General features: G+C 53.6%; 1 protein-coding gene across 4 annotated transcripts in view; it reads right to left on the bottom strand.

Moving 5' to 3' along the window:
• PLCG2 (phospholipase C gamma 2) overlaps positions 1-17,676 on the bottom strand; it is a 142,020-nt gene that overhangs the window by 20,170 nt on the left and 104,174 nt on the right. For 3 of the 4 annotated variants that reach the window (XM_032326245.1, XM_032326248.1, XM_032326247.1), the window contains 8 exons: positions 17,207-17,273; positions 15,993-16,150; positions 12,473-12,575; positions 11,015-11,224; positions 9,247-9,392; positions 8,389-8,503; positions 7,364-7,531; positions 2,419-2,507 (listed from right to left, as the gene is read on the bottom strand). In XM_032326245.1, the coding sequence (XP_032182136.1) occupies positions 2,419-2,507; positions 7,364-7,531; positions 8,389-8,503; positions 9,247-9,392; positions 11,015-11,224; positions 12,473-12,575; positions 15,993-16,150; positions 17,207-17,273 (1,056 nt within the window). Of the gene's footprint in view, positions 1-2,418; positions 2,508-7,363; positions 7,532-8,388; positions 8,504-9,246; positions 9,393-11,014; positions 11,225-12,472; positions 12,576-15,992; positions 16,151-17,206; positions 17,274-17,676 lie in introns of those variants that run through there. The other variant, XM_032326249.1, reaches the window with a different exon arrangement.

The raw sequence follows: 17,676 nt of genomic DNA, 5'->3' as shown, positions 1-17,676 counted from the left end.
CTGGGAATCAAGCCGAAGAAAATTACTGAATCAAAGGAGGAAGACGGTAATTACATTTTTAAGTGGATTCCACGAATGCCCTGCTTGGAGGAGTGATGACTGACCTACGTAGGGTCAGACCACTCGATGGAAAAACCTGTCCATCATTTAAGTGCTAATAAATTCGGTTAACTGTATGAAAAGTGTGGATAATTTCACTTAAAGCCGTTCTCATCAAGGACAGTTCTGCCAACCAGGGGACTTGGAATGATGTCTGAAGACAGTTTGGTTGTGATACAAGGTACGCTCAGCAGCCCCAAAGCAGGGGGCAGTCCTCACCACAAAGGATGACCTGTGAATGCCAGAGTTTAAAAAACAGAGTGGGGCGCCTGGGTGGATCAGTGAGTTAAAGCCTCTACCTTCAGGTCAGGTTAGGGATCGAGCCCCGCAGGAGGCTCTCTGCTCAGCAGGGAGCCGGCCTCCCCCCCGCCCCCGCCGCCCCTCTGCCTACTTGTGATCTCTCTCTGTCAAATAAATAAATAAAATCTTTAAAAAAATAATAAATAAATAAATAAATAAATAAGTCTGTTTCTTGGTTTAAAAAAAAAAAAGAAAAAATAAAGTGGACCTATGGATTTGTATTATTATCATACTTAAAGAAGGCATTGGCCTAGCAAGAGAAGGAATCAAACAGACCCGATGCTTATTGTATAAACTCATCTCTTCCTCCTAATTATAAACCTGTATAGTAGGCGCAATCGGGGCTGTGTGTAGCCATTTGCACAACATAATGTATCTGGCTTGGGTCTCTTTAATGGACTTATTTAAGGAACTCAGTCTTATTTGGTGATAAATTGATGAAAGAGCCATTTAATTAAGTCTTGGGATGACTAACTGGGTTGTCCTTTCAGGACCGAACATTGCTATCATGGTAAGAATCACAAAAGTTGATTTTTTTGATCATTGAAGGTTCAAGTGACCATCCAGTTCATACGGAAGCGTTTCTGTTGCCTGCGTCTAAAGCACTGACGTATCGAATTTGTTTCAAAATGGAACACTTAGCATTATCCATCACCTGATCCTTTCAAGACACAATTTTGTCATCAGGAGTGCGTTTTCTACCAACACAAGTGATGCCTCTGTCACTGAGGTTCTCTGGCCCCCAAAGAACTATGCTTTTTAAGTGTCACTTCCTGCTTTTGGTGCTTTGTCTGTCTGTCCTTATCTTTGCATCCTTTTCCATTGCAATGTTTATAAAATGCTTTGAAGTGGAAAACTATCAAGGCTGCAAAAACGGAGTGCAAGGCAGACAGCTATGCAGAAATGCCTAATGTTCTCTCCTCTGAGTCGAGTTCATGAATTTTTACTGCACGGACTATGGCTACAGCTGTTAAAAGGCATCTCCACCCCTGCCATCTCCCTTTCCCGTTGGATGGTTCTCAGCTTTATTCTGGAAGTTGCCACATAAGCAACTTCCAAATCCCTGTTTAGTTCTTAAAGCCAAAACAACAAGTTAGAGGCTGTGAGTTCTCTATCCAAGGAACAACAGAGAAGAGAAGATGCATATCCAGGGCCAATGACCAAGGCCACATCAGGCCTCTGGGGTCCAGAACCATGGTTTTTCTGGTTTATCCAAAGAGAAGTGGGGTGACCACACACTCACCCCGCCCATGCTGAGTTCTGTGGTGGGGAAATGGAAAGATCTTAGAAGACTGCATGGGCCACATCATGGGGTCTTGCAAAAACACATGCCAAGTGGGGCTCATTCTGTGGGAGAGGCCGTGCAGAGGATTGTGCAGCTCCAGAAATCACATATCCAGACATTCTCCTAACAGCAAGCCAAGACCTGAACTATCCCAGCCCGCTGCTGCCTTCATCGAGGCCAAGTCCTTCACGTCAACCCTCTGCAAACTGGTGAATCAAAAGAGAGATTACACGTCTTCAAGGACTTGGCAAAAGGACCAAGGTGGCTGGCTCCTTCAGGAGCAGAGAAGGACAAGAGTAGGGCCAAGCCTGGGAATGTGCGGCCCCAGCGCAAGCCACAGCTCGGCCTTGGTGGGTGCTCTCAGCCCTTCTGAAGGGACCCCCCACCACCGACAGCAGGGGGAGCATGCAGGAAAGATGAACTATTCCAGGAAAGCATTATCTGGCTTGACTCTACTTGCTGAAAGGAAACTGTACGGAACTTCCAAAGAGCTTCACCCTTTCCAACTCCATGACCTGCTCAAAGAATCGCACGGCCTTGTCCAAGAAGGAAGAAGGAAGGATTCGAGGAGGAAAAACCTGGGACGACGGAGGAATTCTTCGATGATCTGGCATGTCTCGCTCCACCATTCCCAATGGGTGTTTAAGTCCATCAGCCAACCATACCCAGAGGCCACTCCCTCCCCACCAGCAGACACAGCTCAGGGAACCCCCAACTGGCGTTTCTTCACTCACCAGGACTGGCTGCATCTCACAGAAAACCAGGAGGGAAGCCAGCTCGATGTCTTCACTGTACCCGTTCTTCAGAGGAACAGATCTGAATCCTGCAGCAGAGAAGGGAAAGGTAATGCAAAGACAGACCATTAACATCAGACCTTAGCTTTCTTAGGGTTCCTGGAGATCCCACGTCCGGTGCCAGAAGCAGATAAGTTAGTGGCCTATGCTGGGGCATGACTTTCTGGAAACCAGGGGTCCCCTCCTGATGGCCTGTCACAGGCGTTCCAGCAGGCAGCTCCGACAGACAGGCCCACACAGAAAAGTGCCGTTAAAGATCTCTGCCATGTAGAAATGAAAATCATTCCCTCGAAAGAAATCCAAACATACAGAACACGACGCATTTAGAGGGACTGCAGCTGTGGTTCAATTCCTTATGTCCTCTGGAAGCCAGAAGACTCACAGGAGTAATGCACCTCTGTGTCCCCTCCTCCGTGTCTGCCTTTACAAACCATAGGATGGGGGGGCGAGGGGGGCGGGTCATCCTGAAGGATTTCTAATAGTAGGAAATCTGTCCCTTGGCAGTCCCTAGCAGTATTGATCCTCCTCTGAAAGCCTTTCTCTATTTATAATTAGGACACTCATTGCTAAGTTATAATTTAGGGGGGAGGGTTGAGGTAGAGCTGATTTCCCCACACACAAATGTTTATGACAACACCTCTCAAAGGTTGGTTGGTTTGCTTGTTTTAACTTAGTCTAAACAAATACATAGTAAAAACTGAAATCTCGTCCCTACCCGCTCATAATCCTTTCTTCCCGAAGGAGCCATGTTCACAGTGTCTTCCCAAGACGCTGTCGTGATTTCTTCTAAGTCACTAATGATAGTACTGGATGGTTTTCGTTTAACTTTCTGTTTTGGAGATGCTATGGCCCTAGTTTGTCTCAAAAGCTTTTACTTGCATTGTCTTCTCCTTCCCCTGGACAAGCCATGCCTGCATTAGGGCGCACGCACCGTTGCCTCTGACTTCCACCATCCGGGTCTGGGCTTGTCCGATGATCATTCTTGCTCTCTTGGAGCCTGAACAGTATCACTTGACTGAGCCCTCTCTCCTTTCCCAGTGCTTTCAGTGAGGAAGTTGATGTACCTTTTGCAAGGCCACACCTCCTCTCTCCTTCCTTCCCCTAATTTGGGTAAGCTGAATCACTGTCTCTATAAGACACTTCGTGTAAATACCGCTGACCCTGGAGCAGCACAGGTTTGAACTGTGTGGGTCCACTTTATACACAGATTTTTTTCCCGATAAGTACAGTACTCTAAGTGTCTGAACATGTTTTCTCTTCCAGCTTACCTTAAGAATACAGTATAAAATACAAAGTCTGTGTCAACTGACGGTTACGAGGCTTCTGGTCAGCCGTAGGCTGTGAGCAGGTTTGGAGGGAGTCAAAACTCCTAGGTAGCTTTTTTACTGCTTGAGGCATGGACATCCCCAACTGCCACATTGTTCAAGGGTCAGGTATATAGTGTTTCATTTTCTAACCGTAATTCTTCCAGAAAAGGAGACTTGGTTATAAAGTTGTCATACATACAGCAAAGCTAAGGTATCAGTACAAGAACACTGTATGCCAGTCACACAGATCCGTCATTAAACTTTTCCTATGTTTTTTTAACCACACTTACCCACTCCTCCATCTAGCATACAGGCGTGTAGATATGTGTCTCCACGTGAGACGCGGACACCTGGGTACGTCCCTCCTGCACGCTGGCAGGCGTCTCACAAGCTGGACCTCAGGACTTGGTGTCCGTGTCTTCCCACTGAAAATCTGTGCATTTCATTGTGTGTAAGTTTCAAACATCCCGTGCTCATCGCCTTTTTACTGGACTTCTCTGTCAGTGCTTTTGTCGGCTCACCTTTCCCTCTCATTTTCTTCAGTACTACCTCGTGACTCCTAAAACCCTCGAACTCCATGTACTTGAACGCATCCATTCTTCGGTTTTGTACCTGACTAACAGTTTGGTTATAAAACTCTCAGGTCAGACCTCTCCCGGGAGGATTTTGAGGACATTGTGTTCTGTGAATAGTGAAGTTTTCTTCTCCCTTTCTTTTTTGTTTTTTTAAAAGATTTTATTTATTTATTCGGCAGATCACAAGTAGGCAGAGAGACAGGCAGAGAGAGAGGCGGAAGCAGGCTCGCTGCTGAGCAGAGAGCCCGATGTGGGGCTCGATATCAGGACCCTGGGATCATGACCTGAGCCAAAGGCAGAGGCTTTAACCCACTGAGCCACCCAGGCGCCCCTTCTCTCTCTTCTCCCCTTCTAGGTGATGCGATTTGTCTTGGCTTGTCTGCTGGTCTGGTTGTTTGGCCTGAAATTCTGCATCTGTAAGAGCTGGTCTGGGGACATTGGGGAGGAAGTCTAGGTGTTGAGTGGCTGTTGGAATGTACTAGCCTGGACTCGGGAAGGCTGTGAAGTAGCCCGCACACTCCAATGACGGGGAAGTGCGCTTTTGCTTAGAACCGACAGGCAGCATGTGCCCCCAGATTTGGAGAAGTGCGCCCCATCCCGAGACGCCTCCTTCCAACGGCCAGCTCTCATTTCCTGAGCCGTCTTCATGCATCCTGGGGTTAGGGCAGAAAGGTGTTTCCCAGTTCACCCGAAACAGTTTGGTTCTTTTTTTGTTGTTGGTTTGGGTTGTGTCATAGACACAAAGGAAACAGAGACGTCTTTTGAAGTGTGCTCTGTATTTGGTTTATCAGAGTAGCAAAGGCCTTCAGGGTAGGAAGAGCGTGGAGTGCGCAGTGAGACATTCCCGGGTCTGCAGCCCAGCTCTGGTCCTGCAGGTGTGTGACCCTGAGCAAGTGAATATCTCTAGCCCCCAAAGCGCTGGTGTTTAAAAGGCAGAGATGATAAAACCCCTTTCCCAGGACTGCTGCAAGGATTAAAGAGTTGAAGGCGCAAAACGCAGTAAACCATGTTTTCCTTCCTTTCTGAGCTCCATCTGGCTCAAAAGCTTAAGTGCGTCCCTAATGGCCGTGGGCAGAGTTTGTGAGTTCAGAAGGCTCCCAACGCCTTATGCGAAAAGGGGTTGTTGCGCGCCTTCCCTGAATATGGACGTGCCAGGCCTCGCTGGGAATTGCACAGGAGCAAGACAAGGTCCTTACCGACCATTCTCCCAGCGGGGCAAAGGTCACCTGTTTCATCATCCATGTCCTACGGCTCTTTTAAAAAATTACAAAGATTTTATTGATTTGAGAGAGAGGCGGAGGAGAGGGAGAAGCAGGCTCCTTGCTGAGCGGGGAATGCATGGCCCTATCCCAAGACCCCGGGATGATGACCTGAGCCGAAGGCAGCCATTTAACCAACTGAGCCCCCCAGGCGCCCCTGTTCTTTGTATTTTAAATCTTCAAGCTAAGTGCTAACATTTTCTAGATTAATGGCCACAATTCGGCGGGTAAAGCCGGGCGGGAGCATCAACTCTGACCTCCCGCTCCAAGGCATTAGGAGCAACTACAAAGCTCACACCCCTTCTCCTTCCAGAGGACACGGTCACGAGGTCCTGACAGCACGGCAGGGGCTTCCGGGGGACGCTGAGAACGCAGTTACCAGAGAAGGAAATCTCTCCCAGGCTCACTGTCTGCTGTTGTCAAAGCGCACATTACAGAACTGCAGCTTCACCGCTGGCTTTAAAGTAGCTGCCTGAGGGGGCCAGGTCCGCAAGAGGGGTGGCCCGATAGCAGATTTCAGGGACTCCCATGTGCGTCCTGTGAGAGAACATGACGAAGACGGCTGTCTCCAAAATTCTCTACTCCTTCACTTCGGAATTTGTTTCCTGGATGGTAAGATGAGCAGCTGAGCTCAGTCCTCTCCAGGTGCCCGCTGAGGAGCTGAGGAAGCCTGCCCCTGCGTGTCCCCCAACCCAGGCAGAGCCAAGTACCCAGGGACAGGGCCAGGGACCTGCACTTTCTAGGCCCAGGGTTAGCTGGGCAGGTGCTGGAAATGATCAGCTTTAGGACACTAAGGAAGGCAGAGGGTTGGGAATATCAGCTATTGATTGTTTCAAGTTTAGAACAAAGGAAACAGGACAAGAGATTTCCAAACACCACCAAGAAAAAAGACTATCTGGGTATATAAATCACTAAAATGAGGGATCTGTGTGTCTTGAAAAATGATCCTTGGGGAACAGTGACCTCATGAGGACTCCCAAAGGATCTATAATCTCGTGGCTCTGTCCCGCAGAAATGCTAAGGAAGGGGGAAAAGGGAATTCGGCATCGAGCGAGGGCCTGTTTGTCAAAGGTGACACCATCCAGCAGGAGAGCAAAAGCAAAGAAACCAGACAAGGTAAGGACAGTGCCATTCACAAAGCACATCCAGCTCACGCGTCTCACGTTCCCTCCCTGGGAGGGTCTTTCTGCACTGGGGGGGATGGGACACAGTTTCTTTGTTTTTCGGGTTGTTAAAGACTGTGCATGTTCGCATGCCAGAGCGAGCACGAGTAGGGGGAGAGGGAGAAGCAGAGTCCCCGCAGAGCAGGGAACCCCACATGGGGCTTGATCCCCGGCCCCGGAGATCATGACCTGAGCAAAGGCAGACGCTTAACCGATTTAACGATGTAACAGTTTATCAATGGTTCCAATGGAAGGGGAAGGTCTGCGGCGCGGGAAGCGGCAGATCGGAGACTGCGCCTCCCAGCTGCGCGGGGCTCTTCCTTCCCTCCCGGGGCACAGAGCCAGCCCGGCGGGCGTGGGGGGTCAGAGGCCTGACTGCGCAGGGCGCAGCCTCCCCTCCCTTCCCTGGTCCGGTCCATACTCGTGGGGACAACTTGACGTGATCAGCTGCCTGAGCCACCCAGTCCCTTTTGCAACAATGTCATAAACACCAGAATGCTGCTTCATTCTTTCTAAAGCCAGCAGCACAAACCTCAAGTCCTGCTAAGCCCAGACCGCACCTCTTAATTAAAATGACTTACCCGATTTGATTCCTTTGATGGGGTAAGTGGCGTGGGCAAGGAAGTTGGGATCACTGAACATATCTTCCTCGTAGACGACAAAACGCAGAAACGCCAGGTTGGGGTCATAAATTTCAAAGGTCACTTTCTCCTGTGTTGGAGCCCAAATCGGGCTGAGGCCATTGTCATCTGGAAGGAGACAGAGGCTCAGCACAGGCTCCACTGGTCCTGCCCCTCCTGGTTAAACCACCTCTTTTGTCCCCCGGCCTTTTTGAATGTCCTTAGCAGCCCTATAAATAGGCATCAAGGCCAAAATCTAAGAACAGTTATTTTTCCAGGAGCAAGCCTAGTAAAGCGGCTGTCAGAGTTCTGGTCCTTAGTAAGCAGAGAAGAGGTACCACACCCCTTGCTACCGCTTCCCTCTGGGCTCCGGGCTGGGCAGGGGTAGGAGGGCAGGGCACGGGGAGATCAGAGTGGGGAGCTGCAGCGCTCCTCTGGACAAGGAAGTGGGGCTGGCTCTCTGAAAAGGGGGAACGGATGTGGGTTCTGGAGTAAACGGGGTGAACCAGCCTCTTGGACCAAGGGCAGCTGCGGGCCTGGCCCACCCCCGGGGAAATGTCAGTTTAGCTGGTACACGTGTCATTTGTTGCTCGGGCTGCCTCTTACCGGGGACAGTGATCCCAGGCCTTAAAACATTGACCGTTTCTTCCTGGCTTCAGGGTCTCCCTTCCCTTGGAGGATAGAATCGCCCAGGTTGGACCCACGCCTGTGGGCCAGCCACACTGTCTGTGTCCCTGTGTCTTAGCCTTGGGCGCAGTAGATAAAGCGGGGGGGCCCAAAGAGGCTCACCCTCTGTCGCCCCAGCTTCCTAGCACAGGCGTTTGGTCCAGGACTCCCACCACGAGTGGCTGGGTGTCTGTCCAACTAATCGTGGGGTCTTGTGTTTCCCCGCCGGCCACCAACCCCAAGCTGGACAGTAGCAGAGGGATGAAGGAAAAGCCATGGGCAATAAAAGTACATCAAATCCCCCCCAGGATGCAACTTACTCACAACTGTTGTCTTAAACTTGTTGTTGTCATACTCAGCTCCACAAATTTCCACCTCCACAAAGGGACACGCAATACTTCGTCCAAGTTTGGGGAGATGGCGAGCCCCGAGAACCTAGGACACCAAAGGTAAGTACTGGAAGTCCTCCTGAGCAGAGAGCTTAGTCTCAGTGCCAGAGTCAGACCAGAGGAGGTCCCGGGCAGCCTGACGTCGCTCAGCAGGGGCCACCCCACTGCTTCCCTCTCCTGGATGGGGAAACAGGGCTGGAGAAGCCAGGATGGGAACGCTCATGCCATCACAGAGACCTCCCCGAGCACAGACATGCACACCTCCCCCCTTCCCCCATACCGCCCTAGAACCTCCAGAGACCGCCCAGGAAAGGACAGAGGAGAAAGTGGTATTTTTTTAAAAAAGACTTTTCATGACACATGCTGAATTTTTCTTTTCCTTCCTTAATCATATGAGAAATGCAATTCTGATCTCTCTCTTGCATACTTTCCAAAAGAGGAAAAAACCAAAACTCTTACAAAGAGGCAACATGTTCTCGGAAAGTTGGATGCATTTTCATCCGTTTTCACCCACTAAACCTGGCCGCTGTGGGGAGACACTCTCTCCTTTGTGAAGACCAAATGGCCATTTCTCATGTTTGTTTCCCTCCTTCTCTAGCCGGAGGCTGATGTCACTGAGACCCTGCTGAACCCAGCAAGACCTGAAACCCTACCTCTCCCCTGACACGGGGAGGTGACCAAGTCTCCCTGGGACCTAGGGTGCCCTGAAATTCAGATCTGAAACAGTGACTGGACGTCGATGGTTTCAGCAGGCTGAAACCGGCGTTACGGGCTGGAGGCCTGAGTTACCTTGACCGACAGGGTCATCAAGATCTTTCTCTGGTTCTCGGGAGGCATCGGGTCGTACTGCTCGGACCTCATGCTCTCGGGCTGGAGGACGTAGCCCGTGCGACCATTGAGTGAGAACAAGGCGTGGTTCATCTGCATGTACTTATCTGGGAAGGAAAGGAAACCAGGTGAGGAAAGGGAGCCTCCTAGGCAGGCCGTGCTGGGGGGGGAGGGGTGGGCAGCGGGGGTGGGGGGGGCGGGGGGTGATTTACACCTGTTTACAAAAATAAGTTTCAGGCAGTTGTTAAATTAGGAGTTTCAAAAAAAAAAAAAAATCCCAACTGGTGAACACCATTCTAAATGTGACACTAAAACCTACTCAACGCTCAAAATTTCTTACATTTTTTTCCTGAGAGTTAATTTTAAAATTTCAGTTAAGATAGGCTGCACATGAGAAAGTCAATTATCACACGGTTTCACTTCCTTGTGGAGCATAAAGAATCACACGGAGGACGTGGGGAGAAGGAGAGGAGAAGTGAATTGGGGGAAACCGGAGGGGGAGACAAACCATGAGAGACTGTGGACTCTGAAACAAACTGAGGGTTTTGGAGGGGAGCGGGTGGGGGTGGTGAGCCGGGTCAGGTGGTGGGTACTCAGGAGGGCACGGATTGCACGGAGCCCTGGGTGTGGTGCATAAACAATGAATCTTGGAACACTGAAAAAAAGAGACTGCATGTACACACACACACACACACACAATCATTTTAGCTCCAGTGACAGGGAAGGAGCAACACACGAAAGCGATCTGATAATGTTGCTATAAATGACTTCACCTCATTAACGAGATGAGGTAAAAAGCACGAACAGTTTGCAGGAAAGAAAACGCTTTCTAAGTACACAGAAAACCGGCTCACTTTACTCCTAGTAAGGCGTACCATTGTGACATTGATTTGTACCTGTCACATGCACAAAGATCAAAAAGGTTGACTATGTTGGTGAAGTCACACGGGAAAGGTGTATTCGAACACTTGCCGGCTTCGCATTCCCTCCCATGGTCTCTCCGGAGGCCCTCACCTCTGGTGAGGCCGCAGAGCTCAGGCACGGCGGGGTGCAGGTGTTAGTGGGCCTCCTCAGGAAAGCTGGCCCAAGTGCCAATGTGGTAGGACCTAGCCGGCACTGAGCTCTCGGTCCCGCCGCTGGACTCCCCCATCTGTGAAGCCGTGCTCACGTAAGCTTACAGAGGGCAGGGCCGTCCTTAAGAGCAAATGAGGGAAGTGCCTCGGTGGGGGAGACCTGTTAAACAGGGTAGGGTTCCACTCAACGGAATCCTGCACAGGCATTAAAACAATATAAAGGAGACTACTGATGAGATTCGTCAACCAAAGAGCCCAGTGCTGTGATCTGTGCTACCACTGGTATGAAAATGTTTTGCATGTTGGCTTTTCTCGGCAGTGAGCATCTCTGAGAGTCTAAGTGTGAAGCCCTCAAAGGAGGAGAGGCCAGGAGAAGAGCTCCCTGAGGATGGCCACTGAACACCTGGATCCAGCTATGCCTGAAGCTTGCTGCTAACTCCTGGACTTTCATTCCACGAGCTTAAGTGTTTCCTTTCTCCCTTCAGCCACCCTACTCCGTCACCTGCCATCGAAGAGCCTACCAAATACAAAAGCCCAGTGTCCCACCATCACTCCATTCAATGGCTGGGCCCGACACTGGCGTGCTGGGTGAACCCTGATAGATTCTGGGACAGGGGACTGGGCCTGGAGTGACGCCACCATCAGGGCTCCTTTACCTGGAGTCTGGAAATTGAGAGCCACCATCTGGGAGCCGCACAGCCAGAGGCGAAAGGGGTCGTAGTTGGAGGAGTCCACCCTCTGTCCCTTGGGGTAAACTCGAGTCAGGCCTTTCTGGTTGTACCTCAGGAGGTCGACGGGTTTCTGCCTGACGACACTGTCCGCCTTCGTCTCCACAAAGGAGCGGATTTCTCGGAAGTCGGGGTTTTCTGCGCGTAAGAGAGGGAGTCACCGTTTATCCTGTCCGCTGCTCTGTCGTGATGTTTGCTGCGCCAGCTGAATGCGCAGGTGGAAGCAGAAACCAGGAACCTCGGGGCCGAGACAGCCCGGGGTGAGATGCTCTTACCCTCACCGGTACTGCTCTGGGCTCTTGCCTGCCAAGGATCCCCACATGCCCACAGCCTTGTGGTCTGGGACTCGTGTCATTTACTTCTTGTTTAAAACCACCACCAGCCTTGTGCCCGAGAACACGAGTGGTACAGTTACAGAAGGGGACGCGGTGGCGGATGGCCACAGGAATCAGGAGGAGGAGGAGAGCTTAGGGTCTGGCTTCCTCCTCCCAGACACTGTGCAGAAGACAAGTGCACCAGCACCCACGGGGGAGGGAGAGTCTGCTGCCTACAGGCAGGGGTGGGGTCCGAGGGGGTGCCAAGGTACAGGACTGTGCAGCTGTGGCTGCCCGCCCCTGACCACGCTGAGTCCGGCTCTGAGCTCCGCCACAGGGACCAAGGGACACGCCGCCCCGTGACGGGTAACTAGGCTTCGGTGCTGTTTCTCTGGCCCTCCATCCTGCAATCACAGAGGCTTCAGACCAAACAAAGAGGGAGGAAAAGAATAGGATCTTATTAGGGCCAAGAACTTACTCCCGTGGAGATGGGAAAAGATTTCTTTTTTAATCCTCCTACGGCAAGCTCCATGGCCCCAGAAGCCCTCCAGGTCCTGATTCCTGGAGCCTGGGACTGTGACTTACAGTGGCAAAGGGACTTTGCAGAAGGGATGACATTAAGGACTCTGAAAGGGGGAGATTATCTGGGCCCTGAACGTAGGGTCTGTGGATAAGAGAAGTGGAGGGAGACGTGACCACAAGACACAGGCAGAGACCAGAAAAGGCAAGACACGGACTCTCCCCTTGAACCCCTGGCTGGAGCAGGACCCTGCCAGCACCTGGACTTCAGCCCAGTGACCCTGAAGTTGGAGGCCTGGCCTCCAGGGCTGCAAGCAAGCAAAGGGGTGGTGGTGGCTTTCCCCACCGGGCTTGCTGTGGTCATTTGGAGCAGTAGGGGGATACTAACATGCCTCCTGGAAGTTCTCCTCCTGTCCCCTCGCCCTGAGGACAAAGTCCACTGAGAGCCCTGGAGGCGGAGCTGGAGCCTCTCTCTTTGCCCTCAGACAGCACCTGACTCCAAAGGAAAGCAGGGTTTGCAGGGAAGGGCGGGGCAGAGCCAGGGGTACCGTACCGAGATTGTCCTTGGCCTTGCTGGTTGGCTTGCAGTAGACGACCAGGTCTGAGAGCTCGATGGCGATGGACTGGTTCTTCTCCCAGTACTTCATGCTGTTCTCCTGTGGAGCCGGCCCCCAGCGTCAGCCCTGAGGCTGCCCCCATTTCCCTCCCCAGAACCCCCCGCCCCGTCCCCTTTCTGCCTCCTGCAGGCTCGGATCCTTAATACAGTTGGAAGCTTTCCTTTGCCCTATGCCTCCTCTCCTGTCTTCTGAATTTCCTCTGTTGTTTCTGCCCAGAATTGGGGTCGAGCTGGATCCCTGGGCATGGTTCCCAGGAAGGGGGGGGGTCCCTGTTGTCAGCACCCCACTTTCCTCGACCCTCTGCTCTCGGGCTCCTGCAACATCCATTCCCCGAAAGTCACACGGTTAGAGCTGTCCAAGACCTCCCGTCCTTGTAGGCGCTGCACCTCCTTGTCTGAACCCCCTTGTCCCTGCACGGAGCCTCGCGACAAAGCCTCCCCAGGAGCCCAGTGTGGAGGACACACTATCCATTCGATCCCCATCTGTGCACGGATGAGTGCCTGTTTCACCCCAAACCACACACCTTTCTCAGATCTCCCCAAATTCTGCTTCTGCCCCACCGGCAAAGGGGGAAGCTGGAGCAGTAATGATGTGCAGCTGCTACCCTTCACCGGTCCTGAGGCTTCTTAGCCTCAGGCCTCACACGCTACATGCTACGTGCATGGATACGACGGAGGGTGGCCCCCACCTCCCCTGAGTGGTAGAATTTGTGTCCATTTTGCAAAGGAATTGCAGCACACAAAGCTGAGCAGCGTATCCATGCTCCACAGCAGGCCAGGGACGAGAAGAGAGGCTTTTGCACCAGGCCTCACCCTCGTTAGCACCTTGCTTTATCCCTTACACATCATCTCCCAGAGAAGATTTTTCTAAAATGCCACTGAGTTCACGTCCTGGGTCCCTTTGAACCATGGCACTGACCTCCTGCTTCTCACCCTGTACCCCCCTCACCACCTCAATCATTGTTCCTCTGCCAGTCCAGAAGCTCACTCCTGCTTCTGGGTTCTACCCCAATCACGCCTCTTCCAGGAAGCCTTCCCGGTTAACTCCAGCCAGGATAAGGAAAGGAATTGTGCTCTGCACCACTCATGCCTAGCGCCGTCCTCACAGAGCCCTGTGCGGGGAGCAAGTGTTCCGGGCACAGCTGATTTGGTGAGCGAGACTTCCTACCACCTGGTTAGGACGGCAGGAACTGGAATCAGACCGGGGCTCAAATGCTGGCCCTCTGGGCACATTGTATAATCTGCGCCTCAGTTTCCACAACTAGGAAATGAGGCTAACTGGAAGACTCCCCTTCTAGGGCCTCCAAGCTGTAAGCAGGAAGCCCTGTGCACCCCACCAGGTGTGTGGAAGGCCACAGAGGGCAGCCCCTCGGGCGGCCCCACACGTGCCCCCGCTAAGGACAGCAGAGCTGCAGGAGGCGAGAGCGGTGAGGCACGTCCCAGCAAGGCTGAGTTGTGGAAAGTTGGTCTCACTAAGCACAGAGCTATGACAAGCCATGGGGTGTCCCTTTTTTTCCCCCCTCAACCTCAGCAGAAAGCAATGAAAGACCTCTCACTTCTTCCAAACTGTGTTAACAATTACTCTCCAGACCCGTTAGGTTAGACCCAACAGGCGGTCTCAGAATTTGAAGTCACAACCCACTGCACTGGCCAGGCTTTTGGAAACTAAGCAGACAGATCTTCGTGAGTGGACTTTTGTCTTCCACGGTCAAGTCACAGAGCCCTGAGCAGGGGGTCGATGGTAAGGCCCTGGCCAGGAGCCGGCAGTGAGCTCAGCGTTCATCCTGGGACTTTCCCCAGGACTTGTGCCGGGGGCCGGCGGACTGCTGTTTTCTTAACCTTCACACGGAATCAGCATCAGCAGAAGTAAGAACCAGTGGAGGAGGAGGGTAGATCAAAAGCAGAGAACGGACTGCATTTCCGAGCCCTCCCTGCGGGGGTGGGGAGCCCTCGGGTCCCCAATAAGCTCAGGGGTCTCCAATAAGAACAGCAGAGAGCACCAGGTTGCACCCCTTCTCCTGGGGAGCCCCACATACCCGCCTCGGCCTCGGGGCTCTGGGGATGGAAAACAAGCGCTATAGGGAACCGCGGCCAAGGGCTCTCTCTCATTAGTGTTTTCGCCGCTCTCAGCCGGGGCGGGGGTCCCAGAACCACAAATACTAGAGCACACTCAGGAGGGTCCTGTCCCGTGCTGGCTGACGGTGCCCTCCAGATCAGGGTGACAGTGGTTCAGCCAGCAAAGAGAACGGACCTAGAAGGCAGGGGGGACCGATCTCTCAAATGCAGCCCAGGACATGGTGCGCCCACCCCTCCCCACAGCAGAGGCCCAGGAGAACAGAGAGGCTCCCCCCCAGCAGCAGCACACACAGCCACGCTGGCCACACGCTCAGGGTACATCCCACATGTCTGGTGGGGGTGGGAGAAGCCTTGGGAAGAACGTAAGGCCTCGGAACACAGTCGGCCACAGGGCCCAGAAGGTGCCATCAGCCCAGCCCCCCAGAAACTGCCTTCTCAAGTAGATGACCATATTCCAGGGTGCAGAAAAGAGGGGCAGGGGCTTCTGGGACCATAGACTGGCCAAGATGTGAGGGCCCCCGCCTCGAGGGAAGGAAAGAACAGGCGGATGACCCTCCCAGGACCCCAGAGGAGGGAGACTAATCAACGGTGACCAGGGGGCCGAGGCACCCACGAGATCCTGAGGAAGCTTAGAAATCAGTCCTTTGGGTCAAGATCTGCCATAGAAGCAGCAGGGCATGTGGCAAACCCACGAGAAAGCTCAGGTGGCACCTTGCTCCCTCGTCCCGTGTCGTCCTGATGGGACAGAGACGGCCCCCGAGCCCTGCTGTGTCAGGCCCAGGGCCTGGCTCCTTCTGTGCATCATCTCACTTCCCCGCCCTGAATCCTGTGGCGTAGGAATCAGGCTCACTTTACAGACAAGACAACGGAGGCCCAGAGACACGTGGGGACGGGCCCAGGGTCCAGCGCGGCCGTTCTGACCCAGCTCGCGCCCTTCTCAAAACCCCTCCCGCCTCACGCCAGCACGCCAGTTAGGATGAACCCCTTCCTATTGGAAGTGGAAGGTCCCCCCCACAGGACACATTGGTGAAAGGACAGAACGGGTCCAGTACGAGGTCCCCCTGCAGCTCCCAAATGGGGAGCTCGGGCCATGCTGGCTACGGAGACGCAGGCCGCTCTGAACGAGGCAGCCAACCAAGAACACGTTCCGTGTGAGGAACACAGTACTCCGTGACGGACACGCAGGGTCAGAGGCTCCAAACATCCAGGATCCCTCCACCCACCCTAACCCTGGCCTCCCCAGGGACCACCAGGGTCCCTTTCGGCTCCACGACGACTGGCGCACCTGTGGCCCAGCCCGCGTCTTCCCCGTCCTCCCCCGGCCCCAGCACCCCTGCCCCCACTGCCCCCCCGAGGGAGCCCAGCCGAGCCAAGCGCCCACCTTGGTGTCCATCTTCCACGTGATCTCTCGGATACTCTGAAACCACTCGAATAGCTCCTCCACCTTGTCCGTGGCGAACTCCACCGGGGGGTCGCCTTGCTTCTTGGGCTCCAGGATGAACACGAACTGCTTCTGGTTCTTCCCGTGGGGCGCTTTCACTTGGGGAAAGAGCACAGCGGCAGTCCTGAGCAGCCGGCACGGGCCGGACCTCACGCCGCCCACGCCGCCTCGTGCACGAACCCAGCCAAAGGGCGGCTGCTACGGCCCCAGCCCGCAGTGAGCGGGGCGTCTGCGCGGGGGCAGGCGGGGTCCGGCCTCTCCCCTCCGTCACAGCCCAAGAGCTGCCGCGGGCCGAGTCGTGTCCTCTGAGAAGCAAAGTCTGCTGCCTGACCCCCGCCCCGTGAGTGGGACCTCGCTCGGAAATAAGATCTTAGCAGATGTCCTTACGGATCTTGAGGAGATCCTTCTGGATTTGGGACTGCCCAGTCCAAGAGCTAGTGTCCTTACCAGAGAAAGGAGAGGGAAATTTGAGACCCAGACACAGGAAAGATGGCCCCGAAGACAGAGGCAGACAGTGAAGCGTTGGAGCCACAAGCCCAGGAGCGCCAAGGATCGCCAGCGGCCACCAGAAGCTATGAGGCAGGCATGCAATAGATGCTCTCTGCAGAGAAAGTATTTTCTAGAAAGAAAATGCCAGGGGAGGAGGAATTATGTGCTCAGTCATATCGGGGCGACCTGTCTGAGCTCTTGCAGGCCAGGAACATTGTAAGCAGACGGCACACACTGGATCGCACTGGACCCCTTCACTACCTTTCGGGGGGTCCTACTCATTTTATACTCATGTTATAGGATAGAGACAGGCTCATGGAGGCAAAGTCACACCGCTAGTAGTGGCAAAGCAGAGGCTCAAATCAGACGTGGCTCTGAGCACCGACTCCATAACCCCGGAGCTGAGGGCCGTGCTCTGCAGACATGGTGTGGACAAGCTAAGTGCAGTGCAGGTGAAGGCCCGAACCCAAATAGCCCGGCCCCCTTCACCTTGTAACCAGACATGGGACCTGGTCCCTGAGGGGCTGGCTTTCCTCGTCTGCTAACTGGAACACAGGCTCAGTGTCCCTGCGGCGCAGGCGGACCGGCGGGCGGCGGCAGCCCCCTCCCTGCCGGGCCCTGGGGCTGCAGGCGGGAATCCACCCTCCGCCCACGAGTGCACCTACCCACGTTATAGGTGTTGAGATCCAATATTCCCCGACAGAGAGACCCTAAGGGATTGTCCTCAATAATCTGTGAAGAAACAAGACATAACTCACGTTAGTCTGAACAGGAATAATAAAAAGACAGCCAGTTTTCCAAAGCACGCCGTTTCGCAGAGCCCCTGCCTGTGCAACGGTCTAAAACACATTTTCGCTACAAGACGCATCTGTGGGGTGCGCACTCGACAAGGACGCGTGCTGCTGACGGGGACCCCGTGGCCGGCAGGACCCAGAAGGTTCAGCAGTTCCTCTTCCAGTCTGTGCACACGAGCCTGGAGAATTCCAGAAGAGGGTTGCCAGCACTCCCACGGATCTGGTTTCCAAACCCAGCCCCGACCCTTCTTCTGACATTACTATGAAAGGGAGCCAGCTAGCCTCCTAAAGTCCAGCTCCAGAACATTCTGCGGCTCTGCACGTCCTAGGGCTGCGAAGCC

Source organism: Mustela erminea, chromosome 19, assembly GCF_009829155.1.
Source record: "Mustela erminea isolate mMusErm1 chromosome 19, mMusErm1.Pri, whole genome shotgun sequence".
NCBI classification, from domain to species: Eukaryota; Metazoa; Chordata; class Mammalia; order Carnivora; family Mustelidae; genus Mustela; species Mustela erminea.
The sequence above is the reverse complement of the archived record's forward strand: the minus strand, read 5'-3'. Positions and strand labels throughout refer to the sequence as shown.